The sequence below is a fragment of the Lepidochelys olivacea genome (genome assembly GCF_965140295.1).
Source record: "Lepidochelys olivacea isolate rLepOli2 genome assembly, chromosome: 5".
Taxonomy (NCBI): Eukaryota; Metazoa; Chordata; order Testudines; family Cheloniidae; genus Lepidochelys; species Lepidochelys olivacea.
Genome location: NC_140415.1, coordinates 13,504,850 through 13,522,835, shown reverse-complemented (window position 1 = coordinate 13,522,835; position 17,986 = coordinate 13,504,850). Strand labels below are relative to the sequence as shown.

The following is a 17,986-nucleotide window of genomic DNA, read 5'->3' as shown; positions in this document are numbered from 1 at the left end:
TCGGTCCTGGGGCCGGTTTTGTTCAATATCTTCATAAATGATCTGGAGGATGGTGTGGATTGCACTCTCAGCAAATTTCCGGATGATACTAAACTGGGAGGAGTGGTAGATACGCTGGAGGGGAGGGATAGGATACAGAAGGACCTAGACAAATTGGAGGATTGGGCCAAAAGAAATCTGATGAGGTTCAATAAGGATAAGTGCAGGGTCCTGCACTTAGGACGGAAGAACCCAATGCACAGCTACAGACTAGGGACCGAATGGCTAGGCAGCAGTTCTGCGGAAAAGGACCTAGGGGTGACAGTGGACGAGAAGCTGGATATGAGTCAGCAGTGTGCCCTTGTTGCCAAGAAGGCCAATGGCATTTTGGGATGTATAAGTACGGGCATAGCGAGCAGATCGAGGGACGTGATTGTTCCCCTCTATTCGACATCGGTGAGGCCTCATCTGGAGTACTGTGTCCAGTTTTGGGCCCCACACTACAAGAAGGATGTGGATAAATTGGAGAGAGTCCAGCGAAGGGCAACAAAAATGATTAGGGGTCTGGAACACATGACTTATGAGGAGAGGCTGAGGGAGCTGGGATTGTTTAGCCTGCAGAAGAGAAGAATGAGGGGGGATTTGATAGCTGCTTTCAACTACCTGAAAGGGGGTTCCAAAGAGGATGGCTCTAGACTGTTCTCAATGGTAGCAGATGACAGAACGAGGAGTAATGGTCTCAAGTTGCAGTGGGGGAGGTTTAGATTGGATATTAGGAAAAACTTTTTCACTAAGAGGGTGGTGAAACACTGGAATGCGTTACCTAGGGAGGTGGTAGAATCTCCTTCCTTAGAGGTTTTTAAGGTCAGGCTTGACAAAGCCCTGGCTGGGATGATTTAACTGGGAATTGGTCCTGCTTCGAGCAGGGGGTTGGACTAGATGACCTTCTGGGGTCCCTTCCAACCCTGATATTCTATGATTCTATGAACAGCTGTGGAGGATTCAGACAAGAATAATGCCGTGAGATGAAGGTGCTCCAAATATTATAGCTGACAGCCCTTATTCAGATGACTTATTCAGGGGACAGTGGATTCTCCTCAGTGTCCAACAGTGAACAGCTCAGGCCAATACAGGAGGATCTGGATGACCTTGTAAACTGGAGTAATAGTAATAGGATGAAATTTAATAGTGAGAAGTGTAAGGTCATGCATTTAGGGATTAACAAGAATTTTAGTTATAAACTGGGGATGCATCAATTAGAAGTAACAGAGGAGGAGAAGGACCTGGAGTATTGGTGGATCATAGGATGACTATGAGCTGCCAATGTGATATGGCTATGAAAAAAGCTAATGCGGTCTTGGGATGCATCAGGAGAGGTATTTCCAGTAGGGATAAGAAGATTTTAGAACCGTTATAAAAGGCACTGGTGAGACCTCACCTGGAATACTGTGTGCAGTTCTGGTCTCCCGTGTTTAAGAAGGATGAATTCAAACTGGAACAGGTACAGAGAAGGGCTACTAGGATGATCCAAGGAATGGAAAACTTGTCTTATGAGAGGAGACTCAAGGAGCTTGGCTTGTTTAGCCTAACTAAAAGAAGGTTGAGGGGAGATATGATTGCTCTCTATAAATATATCAGAGGAATAAATACCGGAGAGGGAGAGGAATTATTTAAGCTCAGTACCAATGTGGACACAAGAACAAATGGATATAAACTGGTCATTGGGAAGTTTAGACTTGAAATTAGACGAAGGTTTCTAATCATCAGAGGAGTGAAGTTCTGGAATAGCCTTCCAAGGGAAGCAGTGGGGGCAAAAGATTTATCTGGCTTTAAGATTAAACTCGATAAGTTTATGGAGGAGATGGTATGATGGGATAACATGGTTTTGGTAATTAAATATTCATGGTAAATAGGCCCAATGGCCTGTGATGGGATATTAGATGGGGTGGGATCTGAGTTACCCAGGAAAGAATTTTGTGTAATATCTGGCTGGTGAATCTTGCCCATATGCTCAGGGTTCAGCTGATCGCCATATTTGGGGTTGGGAAGGAATTTTCCTCCAGGGCAGATTGGAAGAGGCCCTGGAGGTTTTTTGCCTTCCTTTGTAGCATGGGGCACGGGTCACTTGCTGGAGGATTCTCTTCTCCTTGAAGTCTTTAAACCACAATTTGAGGACTTCAATAGTTCAGACATAGGTGAGAGGTCTATCGCAGGAGTGGGTGGGTGAGATTCTGTGGCCTGCATTGTGCAGGAGGTCAGACTAGATGATCATAATGATCCCTTCTGACCTTAGTATCTATGAATGATTGTCCCCACATTGGTTTCTATGCAGTCCTCCTCATCTGGAAAATGTTGGCTCTGATGTTGGGGCTCTAGGTGTGCAACACCAGGAGAACACAGTGTATGGGTGTGTGTCAGTATCCTATCTAAGGCAGAACTCCAAACTATGGCAGAAAATTCTACTCCATGCCGTGACTTCAGCGACTTTCATGACTAAGGGTTGCAGGATTCCGACCTTACGTTATTTATCATGAAAGTAAATTCACCAAGCTGTCGTTGCAGTGTAGAGAATGATACCTTTCTAACAGCATTCATTCTCAGCTCCTGTTCTTCCTCCTGTTGACCCTCATTGGAAGCTGTGGATTACAGGAGGTTTTAAAGAGCAATGTATGTGCCTTGCTGAGTTATGTAATGTGCCGTTTTGGGTATGTTTGTGTTTGTTTATGTAGATTGAGCTCCCTGATCTGGGCACATTTTATAAGCTCCGGATATGGCATGAGAAGAGGAGTCCTTTTGCTGGCTGGCATCTAGACAAGGTGAGATGATGGAAAGGCAGACTGCACCTGAAAAAGCCAAGTCCGCTTTCAATGGAGCAAGTCATCCTCTCTTGTCGCCAAGACAAGAGACATTTTACAGACAATATGCTGTGCTAATGAGCAAGCAGCTGCATTCAGTATGCTATGGTCTGATATTAGGAGTCTGAATTGGTATCTCCATTTACAAGAGTGTGTGGAGCTGCTGTGCAATGGATCAGGATCTGGGGAGTCTGCATGGAAGGTGCATGCGCTCTGCATATAGCAGAGCACAGCTCCACTGGGGCTCCCTGCATGCCTTTGTCTAGCCCAGCTGTGTGGGATACCAAGTGGAAAAGAGGGAGCATGGCTGGTGGATAGGCTGCTACAAAGGCACACTGAATATTGTCCCCTTCTGAGTAGGGGTGCGGGTGCTGCAGGAGATACCACAACTTTCCAGTGCAGTAGTAGCTAGAGAGTGACTCCTGTTGGTGTTTCATGGGTTGTGGGAGAGGATTCCTTCTCCTCTCAGCTCCATGGCAGTTCCCCTCCCACCACCCCACCCCACGCCACCCCAGTATTCAGCCCAGCCACTTTGGCTGTCGGGTTGCAAGAAAACTTACCCTCAGAAATGGGAACTGTTTCCAAGCCCTTTGTTTAATCTGAGCCGATTCCCGAGGAAGTTTTGGTGCTGTGCTCAGGTTCTGATGGCAGGAGGGGAGAGAGGAGTGCCCCTCATTGTTCCTAACTCCCGCCAAGTTAGAGGTCCTGGATTTCACATATAATTCTTTTATCACTAGCCAGTCTGAGGACTAGAAGCTAGCCCAGTCTTCATTGCAGGGGACTAAGATTTCAGTGGGGATTTGGGTCTCCTGCTACTTCATGAAGATGACACGTTGGGTAGCAGGTGCAGAAAGGAATGTGTGTAGATCAGCCCACTCTTGTAGCATTTACTGTGATAAGTAAGCCAAGGAATAGTAATGGGGCAGGAGGCCAGCGGTCTAATATTCCTGTCGAGTGCAGTCACTGCAGGAGATGAGAGGCATGGAAAATGGCAGCACCCAACAGCCTGGACTTCAGTGCCTGAAGGGTACATCCCTTCTCCCCGTTTTACACAGACAACTATATTCCCCCCTTGCCTGCATATAGATGTGCTTTCCTGGGGCTCTCAGACACATTATTTTAGGCAGCAGGACCCGCAAGCAAGTGCCTTCCCAGCCTGTTTTGGCTGACTGTTAAGAGAAAAAGATTCCTAACAGCGAGGTCTGGGAGGGTGTGACACAGTCTCCCAATGGATAATGCTGGAAGCCCCACGCTTCAAATCAGTCATTTACATCTTCAGTGAGGGAAACAGTGGGGGCTGTGCTTTAGAGGGCACCCCTGTCCTGTCTGGGGGGGATAAACGATAACCTACTAAAAAATCTTTACTCATTTCTTATTTCTCTCACTCAGCCAGCACTAGTTCTCTTTGTTACTTATCCAGCAGGAAAATGTTCTTGTGAAGAAGGGTCTAGTTTGTTTCTCCATTACTTTGACACTGAATATGATGCTGTCAGCCTTTGCCTAGGTCTGGAGGCATGGAGTTCATCCCTAAGCTTTATTCTATCAGCCAAAAAATGCAGCATGCTGTCACTAGGCCACCAGACCAGCTCTGGATCGCTTGGAAGATTGTGCCGAAGAAAACATTCATTTCACACTACAGCCATAAATAACAGTGATTCGCCATTTACCATTTAATAAGGTCACATTGTTTATTCTTTAGTATCTCTAATGCAATTGGGCTGGACTCTGCCCTCTTTCACACTGAGGAAGCCGTACATGCTTAGGCAGGTTCTAGTTGAGCTAGTAAACTGTGAAATATTACAGATCATACTAGTTCTGAAGATACATGCAGAGTTATTCATGCTTCATGAGCCTTTGCTTGCTGTCGCTTTTTCTCCTGAAGGAGGGGATGATGCCGTACTGAGGAGGAATCCCCATTTTGTCACTCTGAGGGACTCCATTCACTCTCTTCACTGCCTGCTGTGAGCAATAAGTGGGGCTGCTGTGGGAATATATCATCTTTATATCAGATGGAATGGTCTTGTCTTGCTCCCGCCAGGACACTCCCTCATTTAAGTGAGGGAGCTCTTGAGTAACCCCAGTGGGCAGCTAGGAATGTTTAGAATGGGTTCTGGAAGGTTTTGTATTCAGTCCTCCATCACAAGGGCAAGGAATACACCGTGGGGAATGATGGGATTCCAGAGGACCCTCAGCTAGTTGCCTTAAGATAATTATTGGACTCTGGGAAATGACATGTTCCCACAATAGATTTATCTCGGTGTGCCGTTCTTTGGAGCATAAGCAAATGCAGCCTCTTTGTGGAGCACCTGAAAGAATCTGGAGGTCACCAGGATTCACTAGAGCTGGTGGGACCATTTTGCACTTGACCATTTCTACATTTAGTGCAACTGAGATGTCTATCCTGGCTTCTGCCCCAGAGTCTGTGTGTTACAGTGCCTGGGTTCTGGACCATGTTGCTTCACCATAGAAACACTCAACTCAGCATGTATGAAGTCGGCAGCACCACCGAAACTATCTACTGTTGGGTTTCATACTGGCACCCATCACCATAGTTTCTGAGTGCCTCCAAGGTCAAATGAATTGGCATGGCAAGATCCCTACTGGAGTTCATGGAGTTTCCAGCTCCTCCTCTTCGCTAACAGGAAGATCTGTGTTGGGTAACTTTTTTCAGGGAGGGTGGAAGGTTGAGGATCTTTTTGCATGGGGATTGTTGTTGTAACTATCATTCTGGTCAGTCTTTATCAAACAGAGAAGTCTTGCAGCATGAATTTACGGGTAGTCAGATTCTGGGTGTCCAGTTTTCTCTGCTAGTTTGTTCCATAGCTATTTCCCTTGACCAAGAACACCTTATTTCCAGCTCTCTCACACTTCTTCCTGGCTTTGTGATCTGCATTGTCTCAGAAGACTAAAACTGCAGCTGTCTCGGCAGTTTGTAGATGATGATGTAGTCTCTAATATAACTGGGACCTAAACTACTAATAATGTTCAAGGTCCTGAACTGGAAGTGGACTCAGACTGTGAGCCAGTGGAGGGACTGAAGCACAGAGACCTAGTCTACAGAGAAGCCAGGCCTCTACATTTTATACAAGCTGGAGTCTTTGTGTTGTTTTTGTCTTCAAGTTCAGGTTCAGGTGAATTGCCGTAACCCGGCCTGGAGGTGACAAATGCATAGATTGCCAGGGCTATGTCCTTGTCTGGGAGGAAGGGGTGGCATTTCTTAGCAAGCTGGACATGGGGAAAAAATGCTTTTTGTCATGGATTCTAGGTGATCCTCTAGGGTATCACGATGTGTCAAACAAGACCCCAAGGTCCCAGATCACTTTCTGATGAATGGGGACGAAGGGGTGTGTGCCTGCAATGGGAGATGAGGACAATCTCCCAGCATGTTCTTCAACGTGTTTAACCCTGCTGACCAGCGTGACTTTGGTCTCACCTGGTTGAGTTTGAGCCTGCTACTTTTTACCCTGGAGATGATCTTTTCCAGGCTTGTGGCATCATAGCAGCAACAGGACTAGTATGCAGATGGTGCCTCCTTCCCCTGTGCCATGTGGCCTTGGGGAAAGACTGCAGAGAGCAGCCAACCAGAGATTCCAGCTGGGAGGGGCAGAAGCAGCCAAGCAGGGACCTCTGGACCTTAGACATTCAGCGCAGTTTCTATAGTTTTAACTGGACTTTCTCCTCCCTGTGCCGATTGGCTGGTTGTTCCAACCCTCCCCCTCTCTCCCTCACAGTCCCTTGACCTCAGCTCCAGTCCACATCTGTCCCCCTTACCCTCTCCTCCTCGGCCCCCTTCCTTTCCTTTTCTTTCTGTTTAGCTGATCCCCTCCTAACTAACTCCCTTTACCCCCCAAATTAGTGGAACTAATATGTTGATTATTATTATCTATTTGTATTGCCAGAGCACCTAGGAGCCCCAAGCACAGACCAGGACCCCATTGTGCCAGGTGCCGTACAAACGCAGAACACAAAAACAGAGCTGACACTCTAAGTCTAAATAGAAGACGTGAGACAACAAATGGATACAGACAGACAAATGGGGGAGTACAAGGAAACAATGAGGCAATATTGGTCAGCGTTGTAGGCAGTAGCATCAGCACACCAGCCACCTCTAACTGATGTCAAGTTTTGTGTAGGTCTTACAGCAAAGGAGAGTTTTAAGGAGATTTTGAAGGAAGATAATGAGTTAGTGGTGGGGAGCTCCTCCCAAGTGGGACGGGAAGTGCTGGAGAAAGCACAAAGATGCTTGTTTGACAGTGTAACAAATGGGCGATGGAGGCTGGCGTCATGGGCTGATTGGAGGCAGGAGTCAAACTTTCAATACTGGATGAGAGATAAAAGGTAGGGTGGGGTCAGGTCATAAAAGGCACTGAACATGAAAACAACTCGCTTATGTTTGATGTGGTAGAGCAGGGGGAGCCGGTGGAGGGATGCTAAGAGAGGGGTGACACAGTCAAAGTGATGGGCTAGAAAATGATCTTTACAGCAGCATTCTGAATGGATATGAACATAGCAAGATTGCATTTGTCCAGGCCAGAGAAAGGGCTGTTGCAGTAATCATGATACAAGGTGATGAGAGCCTGGACAAGAACTTTAGCTGTTGTGGAAGGACAGGAAAGGCTGTATTTTAGCAATGTTATGCTGAAAGAATCAGCAAGATTTAGATGTAGCCTGGATACGAGGGCTTAATGAGAGGTCCTAGTTGAAGATGACCCCCAGGTTTCAGGCATGACTGACTGGCAGAATGGTGGAGTTGTCTGTGGTGATTGAGAAAGGAGATAGCAGGGAGGGGTTCGGAGGGAAGATGAAGAGTTCTGAGATGATGGGAGCCATGTTTTAGCTATGTTTTCCCACCACCACATTGTTCACTCTGCTTCTGTTTTATACTCTTACCCTCACTCTGTGTCTTCTTGTCTATTGATATTGTAAGATCTTCAGGGCAGAGACCATCTACTACTCTGTGTTTGTACAGCACCTAGCACAATGGGGCCTCATTCTTGGTTGGCCCTGAGGCCCTATGTAATAAACACAGGTAAGTCATGTGGGTTGCACATTTGTCAATGAAACCATGTAGAAAATGTTGAGGACAGAAGTTCATGACATTTCTTATTCCATGAGGCTGCTGGGTGGGAGGTCGTCACACTGGAAGATGGGCTGGACTAACGAAGGAGGAGAAAAGCTACTCAGGGAAAATGGGATTTTTTTTCCTTCCAAATTCGGAGTATCAGTAGTACGTTAAATAGTTATCCTCGTTATTTCTTAGTAAAGATAAGCCCAAGCTGCGAAGTTTAGATGGCCTTTCAGCACTGGACATTATTTTCATCACCAAGCCACCACCCTCTCCCCATTCATATCTCTCCTACAGACTCACATCTTCATGATACATAACCCAACAATAATGATTACATTTAAACAAAAATGCCAGTCATTCCACCCAGTGTGTCTTGCCTGTTCTGCGTTTTTCTGCTTTGAACTTGCAATCTGTATGATTGCATGAATTATCTGTATGTTATCTCTATGTTGTCTGTATAGTGCTGCTGGGTGTAGTGTGAGCACATAAGAAATTCTGAATAATAATGAGCTTGATCAAAACTTTTTTCCAAGTTTTTTGGGGGAGGGCAGATGTGATTGAATCAACGGTTTTGCCTTGAGGAGAGTGGAGAAGAAAAGGAATGAAAAGGACTCAGATTTGACAGATGTTAACCTCTTTGTTCAATGTCCTAATTCTGGTGGTGCTCATATACCACAACGATGAGCATAGTACGCAAATCTGAATAGGTTCGCTAATTATTAATACTTATTCTTTCATTGCTCTGAACCTACCCTTCCTCCCCTAGCAGAGCTTATTAGGAGCTTGTCATTTTTGTTTTTAAGCCTGTGAACTCATGTGGTGTTTCGGTTTAATTAAGATAACTCTGCTGAAAACGCTGACAAAAGAGAAATATACGTTCAACTGTGGCCGTTGGCTGGATATAAATGAAGACGACAATGAGATCATCAGGGAGCTCCCTGCAGAGGGACCTCTAGTGACTGAAGTCATGCCAGGTAAGAATCAAGGACTCCTTATAGAGGCTTGTTTAGTGACTGAATAGAAATAAATCCTCTTTGTTTCAGTGATGCACAGATAGACCTGTGCAATTCAATTAGCCTCTTTTTTTGGCACTGATTTTCCAGTGGGATTTTATTTTTGCACCATTAACTGCACAAAGTGTTTGAAATTGTAGGCTCTGTTTTGAGCCAACTTAACAATAGAGATGGGAAAGATCAGGCCAGAATACAGTTGTTTCTTAAAGTATATTTTCTTTCTTCTCATGCAATTTCCATTCCGTTTTTAAATGGAAAGTACAAGATTTGAATGTTTGTGTGTGTATAAAAATATTTAAATGCTTAACTGAAATGAGGTCTAAAAAGTTTTGTAAAGATATATATACCAAAAGGGTGTACGCTATATTTTTATACGTACACACACAAAGGAAATGGGCACCTTTCGTACATGCAAGTACTCAATACATGTTTATCACCTGTAGCTTTAATTAAGGAGCTTAACAGGACTCCATTTATTCAAGAAGAATTCCATCCTATTGCTTTTAGAACTGAATCACTGAGTACAACCTCTCAACTGTATTTCATAAGCATTAAACTTACTTAACAGAGACTTTCCATGGGGGAAGGGAGGAGGATACCTCACATCTACTTGCTGTGGGGTTTCCTGTACCTTCTTGCGCCTCTCTAGCATCTGGTGCTGGTCATTGTTGGAGACAGGACACTGGACTAGGTGGACCTCAATGAGTCTGATCTCATATGGAAATTTTGATCTCGTATGGAACTCAGTGATCTGTAAGCAGCTGAGTGCTCCTCTAAAGATGAAGAATAATTGTAATTGCAAATGTTATTAAAATGTCATGTAACCCTTCTGCCCGTCAGAGTTGGCAGCAACAAGGGCCGGGTTCAATATCTAGGGGTTCCATTCCAATAACACAATGCAAACCGGCTCGAGCCCCCACCCAGTGACCTGGGACAAATATATACCACCCCCGCTGGGCGCCTCCAAGAGGCAATACTTCCCCTCTCGCAAGCACATAGTCTGAGTGTGGCAAAAGTCTTTTAATAACAGAGAGAAACAATGTGGCATTATGTTGGGGAAACACCACCAACAGGATTCATAACACAACCCATGAGCAAAAACAACCCCACCCCAGGCAAATTGGGGCATGCCCTTTTCCCTTTGGTTCTTGAGTCCAGCAACCCCAAATCACCCAAAGTCCCAAAAGTCCAATGCCCCAAAAGTCTCTGTCCCTGGTCAGGGCAGCCCCAGAGTTCGAAAGTTTATCGGCGGAGCTTTACCTCCCAACCTGGGTGGAAATGGGACGGGGGTAAGAGGCACCTTACGTGATCTGAAGCTGACCGCCCCATAGCTCCATAGCGGCGCTCCGCTCCGCCAGCCGCCCCATAAAACTCCTTCGCGCAGCTGCACTCCACTCCACCAGCCGCCCCACGAACTCCTTCGCTCAGCTGCGCTCCGCTCCGCCAGCCGCCCCACGAACTCCTTCACTCAGCTCCACGGCCCACAAGCAGCTCCTGCCATCCACACACTGCTCCGCGTCGAACTGCTTCACCAGCCGTCCGGCAAACTGCTCCACAATATATCTTCAGGCTCCCCCACTACTTAACACAACACTCAGTGATTTCAGCTCTTAGGTGAATTCAGCTTATAGTAGGGGAGCCCCAATGCTGGTGCACTGTCAGCCCAAAGTGAGCTCAGCAGCCTATAACTAGACTTCTAATGAAATCAAAATTAGCTCTGATATTCCACAGTGGAGAGAGGAGGAAGTGCAATCAGCATGTAAGGCCCTCACCAAGGGGCCCATGCCACCAAGTATTAATACTTGTCCCCAGCCTCTCTCCATTCACACAGTTTTGGAACCCATGACCCTTGCCTAGCGAGTGCTACTTAGATGATGGTGAATCCCTCCATCATAACAAAAGGCCACATACAGTTCCAAGCACAGTTCCCATAATCAGGGTAATAACAATTTATTCTTCCTGCCCCAATAACAGAGACACTGGGGATCCCACAGCAGCCAAAGTGACCATTTGGGCAGCTATGGTCTCATTCTAGGCATGGTGGGTGTGCCTATGCAAATGAGATCGGCCCCTGAAGTTCTTTTCCACAACTTGCCACACCTCACCACCAGATGTCAGGGTGGAGCTCATCCTGACACTGCTTACAGTCACACTGGTTTTGAAATTTATTTTTAATCAGCTATGAAGAGGAGGCCTGAATTTAAAAAGTTTATTTGTTAGGGAGCACCTGGTGATGCTGTTTTAGTTCTACTGTTCACCTGAGTTTCAGGCTTGAGCATTTAATGTGCCTAAACTTGCATGTAGGCGTCTAAGGGCTAAATGTGCATGTAGGCGTCTAAGGGCTAGATTATGAAAGACTGTGCTCAGAGTAGTTATTAATGGTTTACTGTCAAACTAGGAGGATGGATCTAGTGGGGTCCTGATAGGACTTAGTCTTGGCTCCGGTACTCAATATTTTCATTAATGACTTGGATAACAGAGTGACATGTATGCTTATAATATTTGTGAGTGACAAGCTGGAAGGGGTTGCAAGCACTTTGGAGGGTTCAAAATGATCTTGATAAATTGGAGAACTGGTCTGAAATCAATAATATGAAACGCTATTAAACGAAAAATACTACACTGAGGAAGGAAAAATCCAGTACACAAATATAAAATGGCGAATAACTGACTAGGTAGCGGTACAGAGGAAGAGGATCTGGAGGGTTATAGAGGATCACAAATCCAATATGCGTCAACAGCATGATGCTGCTGTGGAAAAGGAAAATGTCATTGTGAAAATTATTAACAGGAATATCACATACAAGACATGGGAAGTGATTGTTCCACTTTACTCAGTACCGGTGAGGCCTCAACTGGAGTACTGTGCCCAGTTGTGGGCACCATACTTTAAGAAAGATGTGAACAAGCCAGAGAGAGTCAAAAGGAGAGCAACAAAAATTGAAAGAGAATTAGAAAACATGGAAGGTTGAAAGAAATCAGGCATGTTTAGAGAAGAGAAGGCTAAAGGGAGATTTGATAACAGTTTTCAAATATGTAGAAGATTGTTATAAATAGTATTGTGATCAATTGTGCTCCATGTCCACTGATGGTAGGACAAGAAGTAATCAGCTCAGTTTGCAGCAAGGGAAATTTAGGTTGGATATTAGAAAAAAAATTAAACTCTAAGGATAGTTAAACACTGGAACAAGTCTTCTAGGTTGGGTGCGTTCATGGCTGATTCCCCACTCTTGCACTTCACTGCAAGGATTTTAAAAATTAATACTGGCCACTCCAGGCTTGTATTAAACCACCAAGGTTACAGCTTTTCTCTGACCTTGGATGGGTAGATGCTGCCACCACCCAACTGCAAAAACCCCTTTGAGAACCCAGGAAGGCGCACTTGGGAATTCCTTCCTGTGGGGTACCCTCAAGCCCTTTCACCACCCTGACCTCCAACCGCGGAAGAGCTGAGAAAGAAAACAAAGGAAATCAGCTGTTGCCACCAGATAATTAAACAACATGTGCACAAACCTCTTAGGACACAAAAAATCCAATCCTGTTCTTAAAAAAGGTAAATTTTATTAAGAACAAAAAAGAAAGAAAGTACATCTGGAAACTTAGGCTATTGGTAGATTTAAAAAAAACAAATACAAAAATTAAGAATCAAGAATAGCTTCCTTGAGGGCCAGCAAAACAAAACCACCTGGGGTTAGCACAGAGGAGTCCACAAGCTATAAAGAAATAAACAGAGACAAACCTAATCGCGTCTTCCTAGACATTTCCTGATCTACTTACGTATCTGGGATTTTAAATGAGTAGTTTCTAGGTATGATCTGATGATTTTTCATACCTGGCCCAAGCTCTTACAGCATTGCTGCTCCCTGTCCCTTCTCTCCGGGAGAACCAAACAGACAGACAAAGGGAAAGTTTTTTTTCCAATTTTAAAAAGTTTTAGCCTTCCCATTGGCTCTTTTGGTCAGGTGCCCACTCCCTTCCTTTTACCTATGAACTTTTTAACCCTTTACAGGTAAAGCAAGTAGAGAACAGCTACTAAGAGGAATTTTATAGCTAACTGGCTGGCTGGGGGTGCATAAAAGGAAGCTACCCCTGACCCCACTTCATTTATCACAGGTGCAGAATCCCTGTCATTGGAACAGGGTTAGATAAACACTTGTCAGAAATACTTAAACACACTTAATCCTGCCTCACCCCTGGGGGATGGACTGCATGACATCTTGAGGTCCCTTCCAGCCCTACATTTCTATGTTTCTGTGATAAAATGCTTTGAGGTCCTCAGCTGCAAGACACTACAGGGTGAAAATTTTTATTGCTGCTTCTCTAGGGCTTGAGAAGAATGTAGGCGTTATATGTATTATCATTAGGACTGTTATACATATATCTGTGGGCTTGGTGGTTATTGTATTTGCTCGTTAATGGGTAACAAAGAGTTAAATCAGCCTTAGTTAGCTTTGCAGGAACCAAATCTCAATGGCTGGAGACAGCCCCAGTAATCTGTACTCAAACAGACAATGGAGGTGATAATGCCTTTGAGGTGTACCTCCACTAATGTGAAATCAGCATCTGGATGGTTTCAGGGATGAGGGCAGGGAGAGATTCCAGATTAAGGGGGTTTTAGTCTGAAACTCTCAAACAAAGAGCTAGAAAGTGGTTAAAAAGCTGTTCCTCTGAGGAGACAGGGAGACACATGGTCTACAGGCTTCAGAGTAGCAGCCATGTTCCAGAAAATCAGGCTGCAACTCGGTTCCCAGGAAACCGGGGTGGGGGTACCGAGGCTAAATCAGGCCAGTCCAATTGCATGAGGCAAATGTTAAATTTAGGTTAGACAACGTATGTTAGGCTGCTGTTGTTTTAGCCCTTTTCCTGTGTTCCTATGGATGAATAAATTATAACAGCACTTGCTCTGCTCTAGTTAAGATTAAAACCTTCTTTCTGTTTAAAGCTCGACTGTTCTAAGTGCTCTAAAATCTATATGGTTAATCAGATTACCTTGAAATTTGGTGTGCCTTATGGAGGCATAAGGTATGGTCAGTGAGCTATATTTGTGGCCATTTGACTAAGGGCTTCCTGAGATACAGCCCCCAGAAAAAAATCCGATGCAGTGAGCTGTCGCTCACGAAAGCTCATGCTCAAATAAATTGGTTCGTCTCTAAGGTGCCACAAGTCCTCCTTTTCTTTTCACTATCTAGAAAGACACCTTTCCATCACAATACCTGGGTGACTCTGACGCTATGTTACAGTCATTTAATCTGAGCTGTGCCTTATGTACTCTGAGTTCAAATCCATCCAAGGGCAGAAATCTGAAGTAAAAGAAGCAGCATATTGCTCCAATCTGCTCCAATCAAAGGGGGGTATTTGTTTTGGGGACATGTTATCTGAATACAGCAGAATAATCAAATGCTGCTGAAACTATTTTTAGAAAAGAAAAGAAATTAAGCAAGCAAATGCTGGTTGAGAGGGGAGGGTGATGAGGGTTAGAAGAGTAAGTGGGAATGGGGGAGCTGGGGAGGGGATGGGGACTGGGACAGTGGGAGGAAACGGTGGGACACTGGGAAGGCGGACATGAGGGTGAGTGATAAAGTGAATGAGACAGAATAGGGACAGGTGTGCTTGTCAGCCCCACATTCCCCTCCCATGTGTGTGTCATGATCTGGGCCCCTCACCCACCAGCCTATCTACACAGGTATAACCCCATTCCTTGCTCCCATCATGTGAGCCGTGTTCTGGAGGGGGCTTGTCTATCTAGGGAGTTTGAGTCTCCTCTCCTTATTTTCCCATGTGAGCTGGGATATGGGAGTCCCTGTCCCTGGAGGAGTTTGAGACCCTCACCCGACCCTCCTATCTATCTGAGTCGAGATTGGTGTTTCCCAGCCAATGGGAGCTGCGAAGCTGGCACTTGGAGTGGAGGCAGTGTGCGGAGCCCCCTGGCTGCCTCTATGCATAGGAGCTGGAGGGTGGACAAACCGCTGCTTCTGGGAGCCGCACGGCACCATGGCAGGCGGGGAGCCTACCTTAGCCCCACTGCACTGCCAACCAGATTTATAACGGCCCCGTCAGTGGTGCTGACAGGAGCCACCAGGGTCCCTTTTCAACCAGGCATTCCAGTTGAAAATTGGACACCTGGCAACCCTAGATACAGCCCCAGTAAAAATAGAAACCCCCCTCCCCAGCATTTCATTAAGTTCACAGCTTCTAGCAACTTTGAAGTTTGAAACCCACCCTGGACAGAAATTTGAGAATGATCTGTAAACATCTGGGGAAATCTGCCTCTGTCAAGATTCTTGTTTGTTTGCAGGGGGACGTTGTTTTGTTTTTGAGAAATGTAGTCTGAGGGCAGCAGGATATTCAGTAGGTGCTGAAACTATGTTTGAGAAGAAAATAAATTACACATGCAACTGCTCACTGGGAAAGGAGGGTGATTAGAGGTGCAACAGTAGCAATGAGGAAGAGGGGTTTGGATCTATAGTGAAGGATATAGCGTATTATGGGGAGGGGCATACATGGGAGTGGGTGGCAGGGGAGGGATGAGGGTTTGGGGGATGCTGGTAAATGGGAGAGGGAAGGATTAGGGTGAGTGAGAGGGGAGACAACAGGACGGGAAGCAGAAGAAGTAGGGTGTTTTTAGGGGTGCGGTAGGGATCTGTCAGCCCTGAATTCTCCTCTTCTGTGTGTGTGCTGGGATCTGGGAGAGTGCTACCCCTCTGCAGGGCCCCTCTCCCTGCCGGTTGTGTATCCTGAGACATGGGGGACCCTGCTCCTCTTGGGGTGTGTGAGCCCCGCTCCCTGCCCCTCCTTGTGAGCTGGGATCTGAGGTTTGGAGGGGCTGAAGGTGACACAAATGTATATTTAAGGTACATATCACCCCTGGGGGAATGGTCAGACTGTATGTGGGAGGGTCCCGGTATAGAGTAGGGGTGAACTGGGTGAGCCAGGGACAGCTGGGGAAGCCTGGGGGAAGCCGGGGCAGGAGTCTGATCTGGGTATGGGTACTGGGTAATTGGAGTGAGGGGCTGTCATAAATATAAAGGGAAGGGTAAACACCTTTAAATCCCTCCTGGCCAGAGGAAAAAACCCTTTCACCTGTAAAGGGTTAAGAAGCTAAGACAACCTCGCTGGCACCTGACCAAAATGACCAATGAGGAGACAAGATACTTTCAAAGCTGGAGGTGGGGGAGGGGGATTGTTCTTAAGATCCAAGGGTTTGGGTCTGTGTTCACCTATGCAAATTGGTGAGGATTTTTATCAAGCTTTCCCCAGGAAAGGGAGTGCAGGGCTTGGGGAGGGGATTTTGGGGGAAAAGACGTTTCCAACTGGGCTCTTTCCCTGTTATATTTGTTAGACGCTTGGTGGTGGAAGCAATAAAGTCCAGGGACAAAAGGTAAAATAGTTTGTACCTTGGGGAAGTGTCAAGGTTCCTCCCCCACTCTGAACTCTAGGGTACAGATGTGGGGACCTGCATAAAAAACCTCCTAAGTTTATCTTTACCAGCTTAGGTCAAAACTTCCCCAAGGTACAAAATATTCCACCCTTTGTCCTTGGATTGGCCGCTACCACCACCAAACTAATACTGGTTACTAGGGAAGAGTTGTTTGGACCCGTCTTTCTCCCCAAAATACTTCCCAAAACTTTGCACCCCACTTCCTGGACAAGGTTTGGTAAAAAGCCTCACCAATTTGCCTAGGTGACTACAGACCAGACCCTTGGATCTTAAGAACAATGAACAATCCTCCCAACACTTGCACCCCCCCTTTCCTGGGAAATGTTGGATAAAAAGCCTCACCAATTTGCATAGGTGACCACAGACCCAAACCCTTGGATCTGAGAACAATGAAAAAGCATTCAGTTTTCTTACAAGAAGACTTTTAATAAAAATAGAAGTAAATAGAAATAAAGAAATCCCCCCTGTAAAATCAGGATGGTAGATACCTTACAGGGTAATTAGATTCAAAACATAGAGAACCCCTCTAGGCAAAACCTTAAGTTACAAAAAAGATACACAGACAGAAATAGTTATTCTATTCAGCACAATTCTTTTCTCAGCCATTTAAAGAAATCATAATCTAACACGTACCTAGCTAGATTACTTACTAAAAGTTCTAAGACTCCATTCCTGGTCTATCCCCAGCAAAGACAGACTATAGACAGACACACAGACCCTTTGTTTCTCTCCCTCCTCCCAGCTTTTGAAAGTATCTTGTCTCCTCATTGGTCATTTTGGTCAGGTGCCAGCGAGGTTACCTTTAGCTTCTTAACCCTTTACAGGTGAGAGGAGCTTTCCCCTGGCCAGGAGGGATTTCAAAGGGGTTTACCCTTCCCTTTATATTTATGACAGGAAGTTTTAACCTAAGCTGGTAAAAATAAGCTTAGGGGGGTTTTCATGCAGGTTCCCACATCTGTACTCTAGAGTTCAGAGTGGGGAAGGAACCTTGACAGAGGCCCTGCTCAGTGTGCAGCTCAGGCTACATAATCAAGGTAACATGCAGCCCTGCAGTAAGCTGTTTCCTGTCGCAGCACTACAGGGCAGGAGACTACAAGGATCAACTTCTTATGTGTTAATGGCTTCTACAAGCCAACTAATGGCTTGATGGGATGGGATGCGGGGGAGGAGGAAGATCTGGAAATGTTGGTGGGGGAGCTACATGTTGTGGGAAATGGCAGGACAGGTGGTGGGGAAGGAGCAAGAGAGACACCGCTCTTCTCTCACATGCTTTAAGTTATTGTAACAACCATGTAATAAAATTATCACAGTTTTGGGACTTAGACTGTGGATGAGATTTCTCTCACCCACCCTGTTAATAACTACATACTGCAAACATTTCAAAGCACAATCATTATCCCCATTCAAGTATAACTAAATGTACAGGAGTGGAAGGGGTACTTAAGGATCACATAGTAATGTGGCCTAGTGGAAGGACCACTGGTCTGGGACTATTCCTAGCTTTGCAACTGGCCTGCTGGGTGACCTTGGGCAAGTCACTTCACCTGTCTGTGCCTCAGCTTCCCATCAGTAAAATGGGGATAATGATGTAAAGTGCTTTGAGATCTACTGATGAAAAGCACTATATAAAAGC

General features: G+C 45.6%; 1 protein-coding gene across 1 annotated transcript in view; it reads left to right on the top strand.

Annotated features, from left to right (window-relative positions):
• The window catches only part of LOXHD1 (lipoxygenase homology PLAT domains 1), a gene marked incomplete at its 5' end in the record, with an annotated part of 327,020 nt that overhangs the window by 155,384 nt on the left and 153,650 nt on the right, over nucleotides 1-17,986 (top strand). Inside the window, 2 exons of the mRNA XM_084628053.1 lie at nucleotides 2,709-2,795; nucleotides 8,741-8,876. Of these exons, the coding sequence (XP_084484179.1) occupies nucleotides 2,709-2,795; nucleotides 8,741-8,876 (223 nt within the window). The remainder of the gene's footprint in view (nucleotides 1-2,708; nucleotides 2,796-8,740; nucleotides 8,877-17,986) is intronic.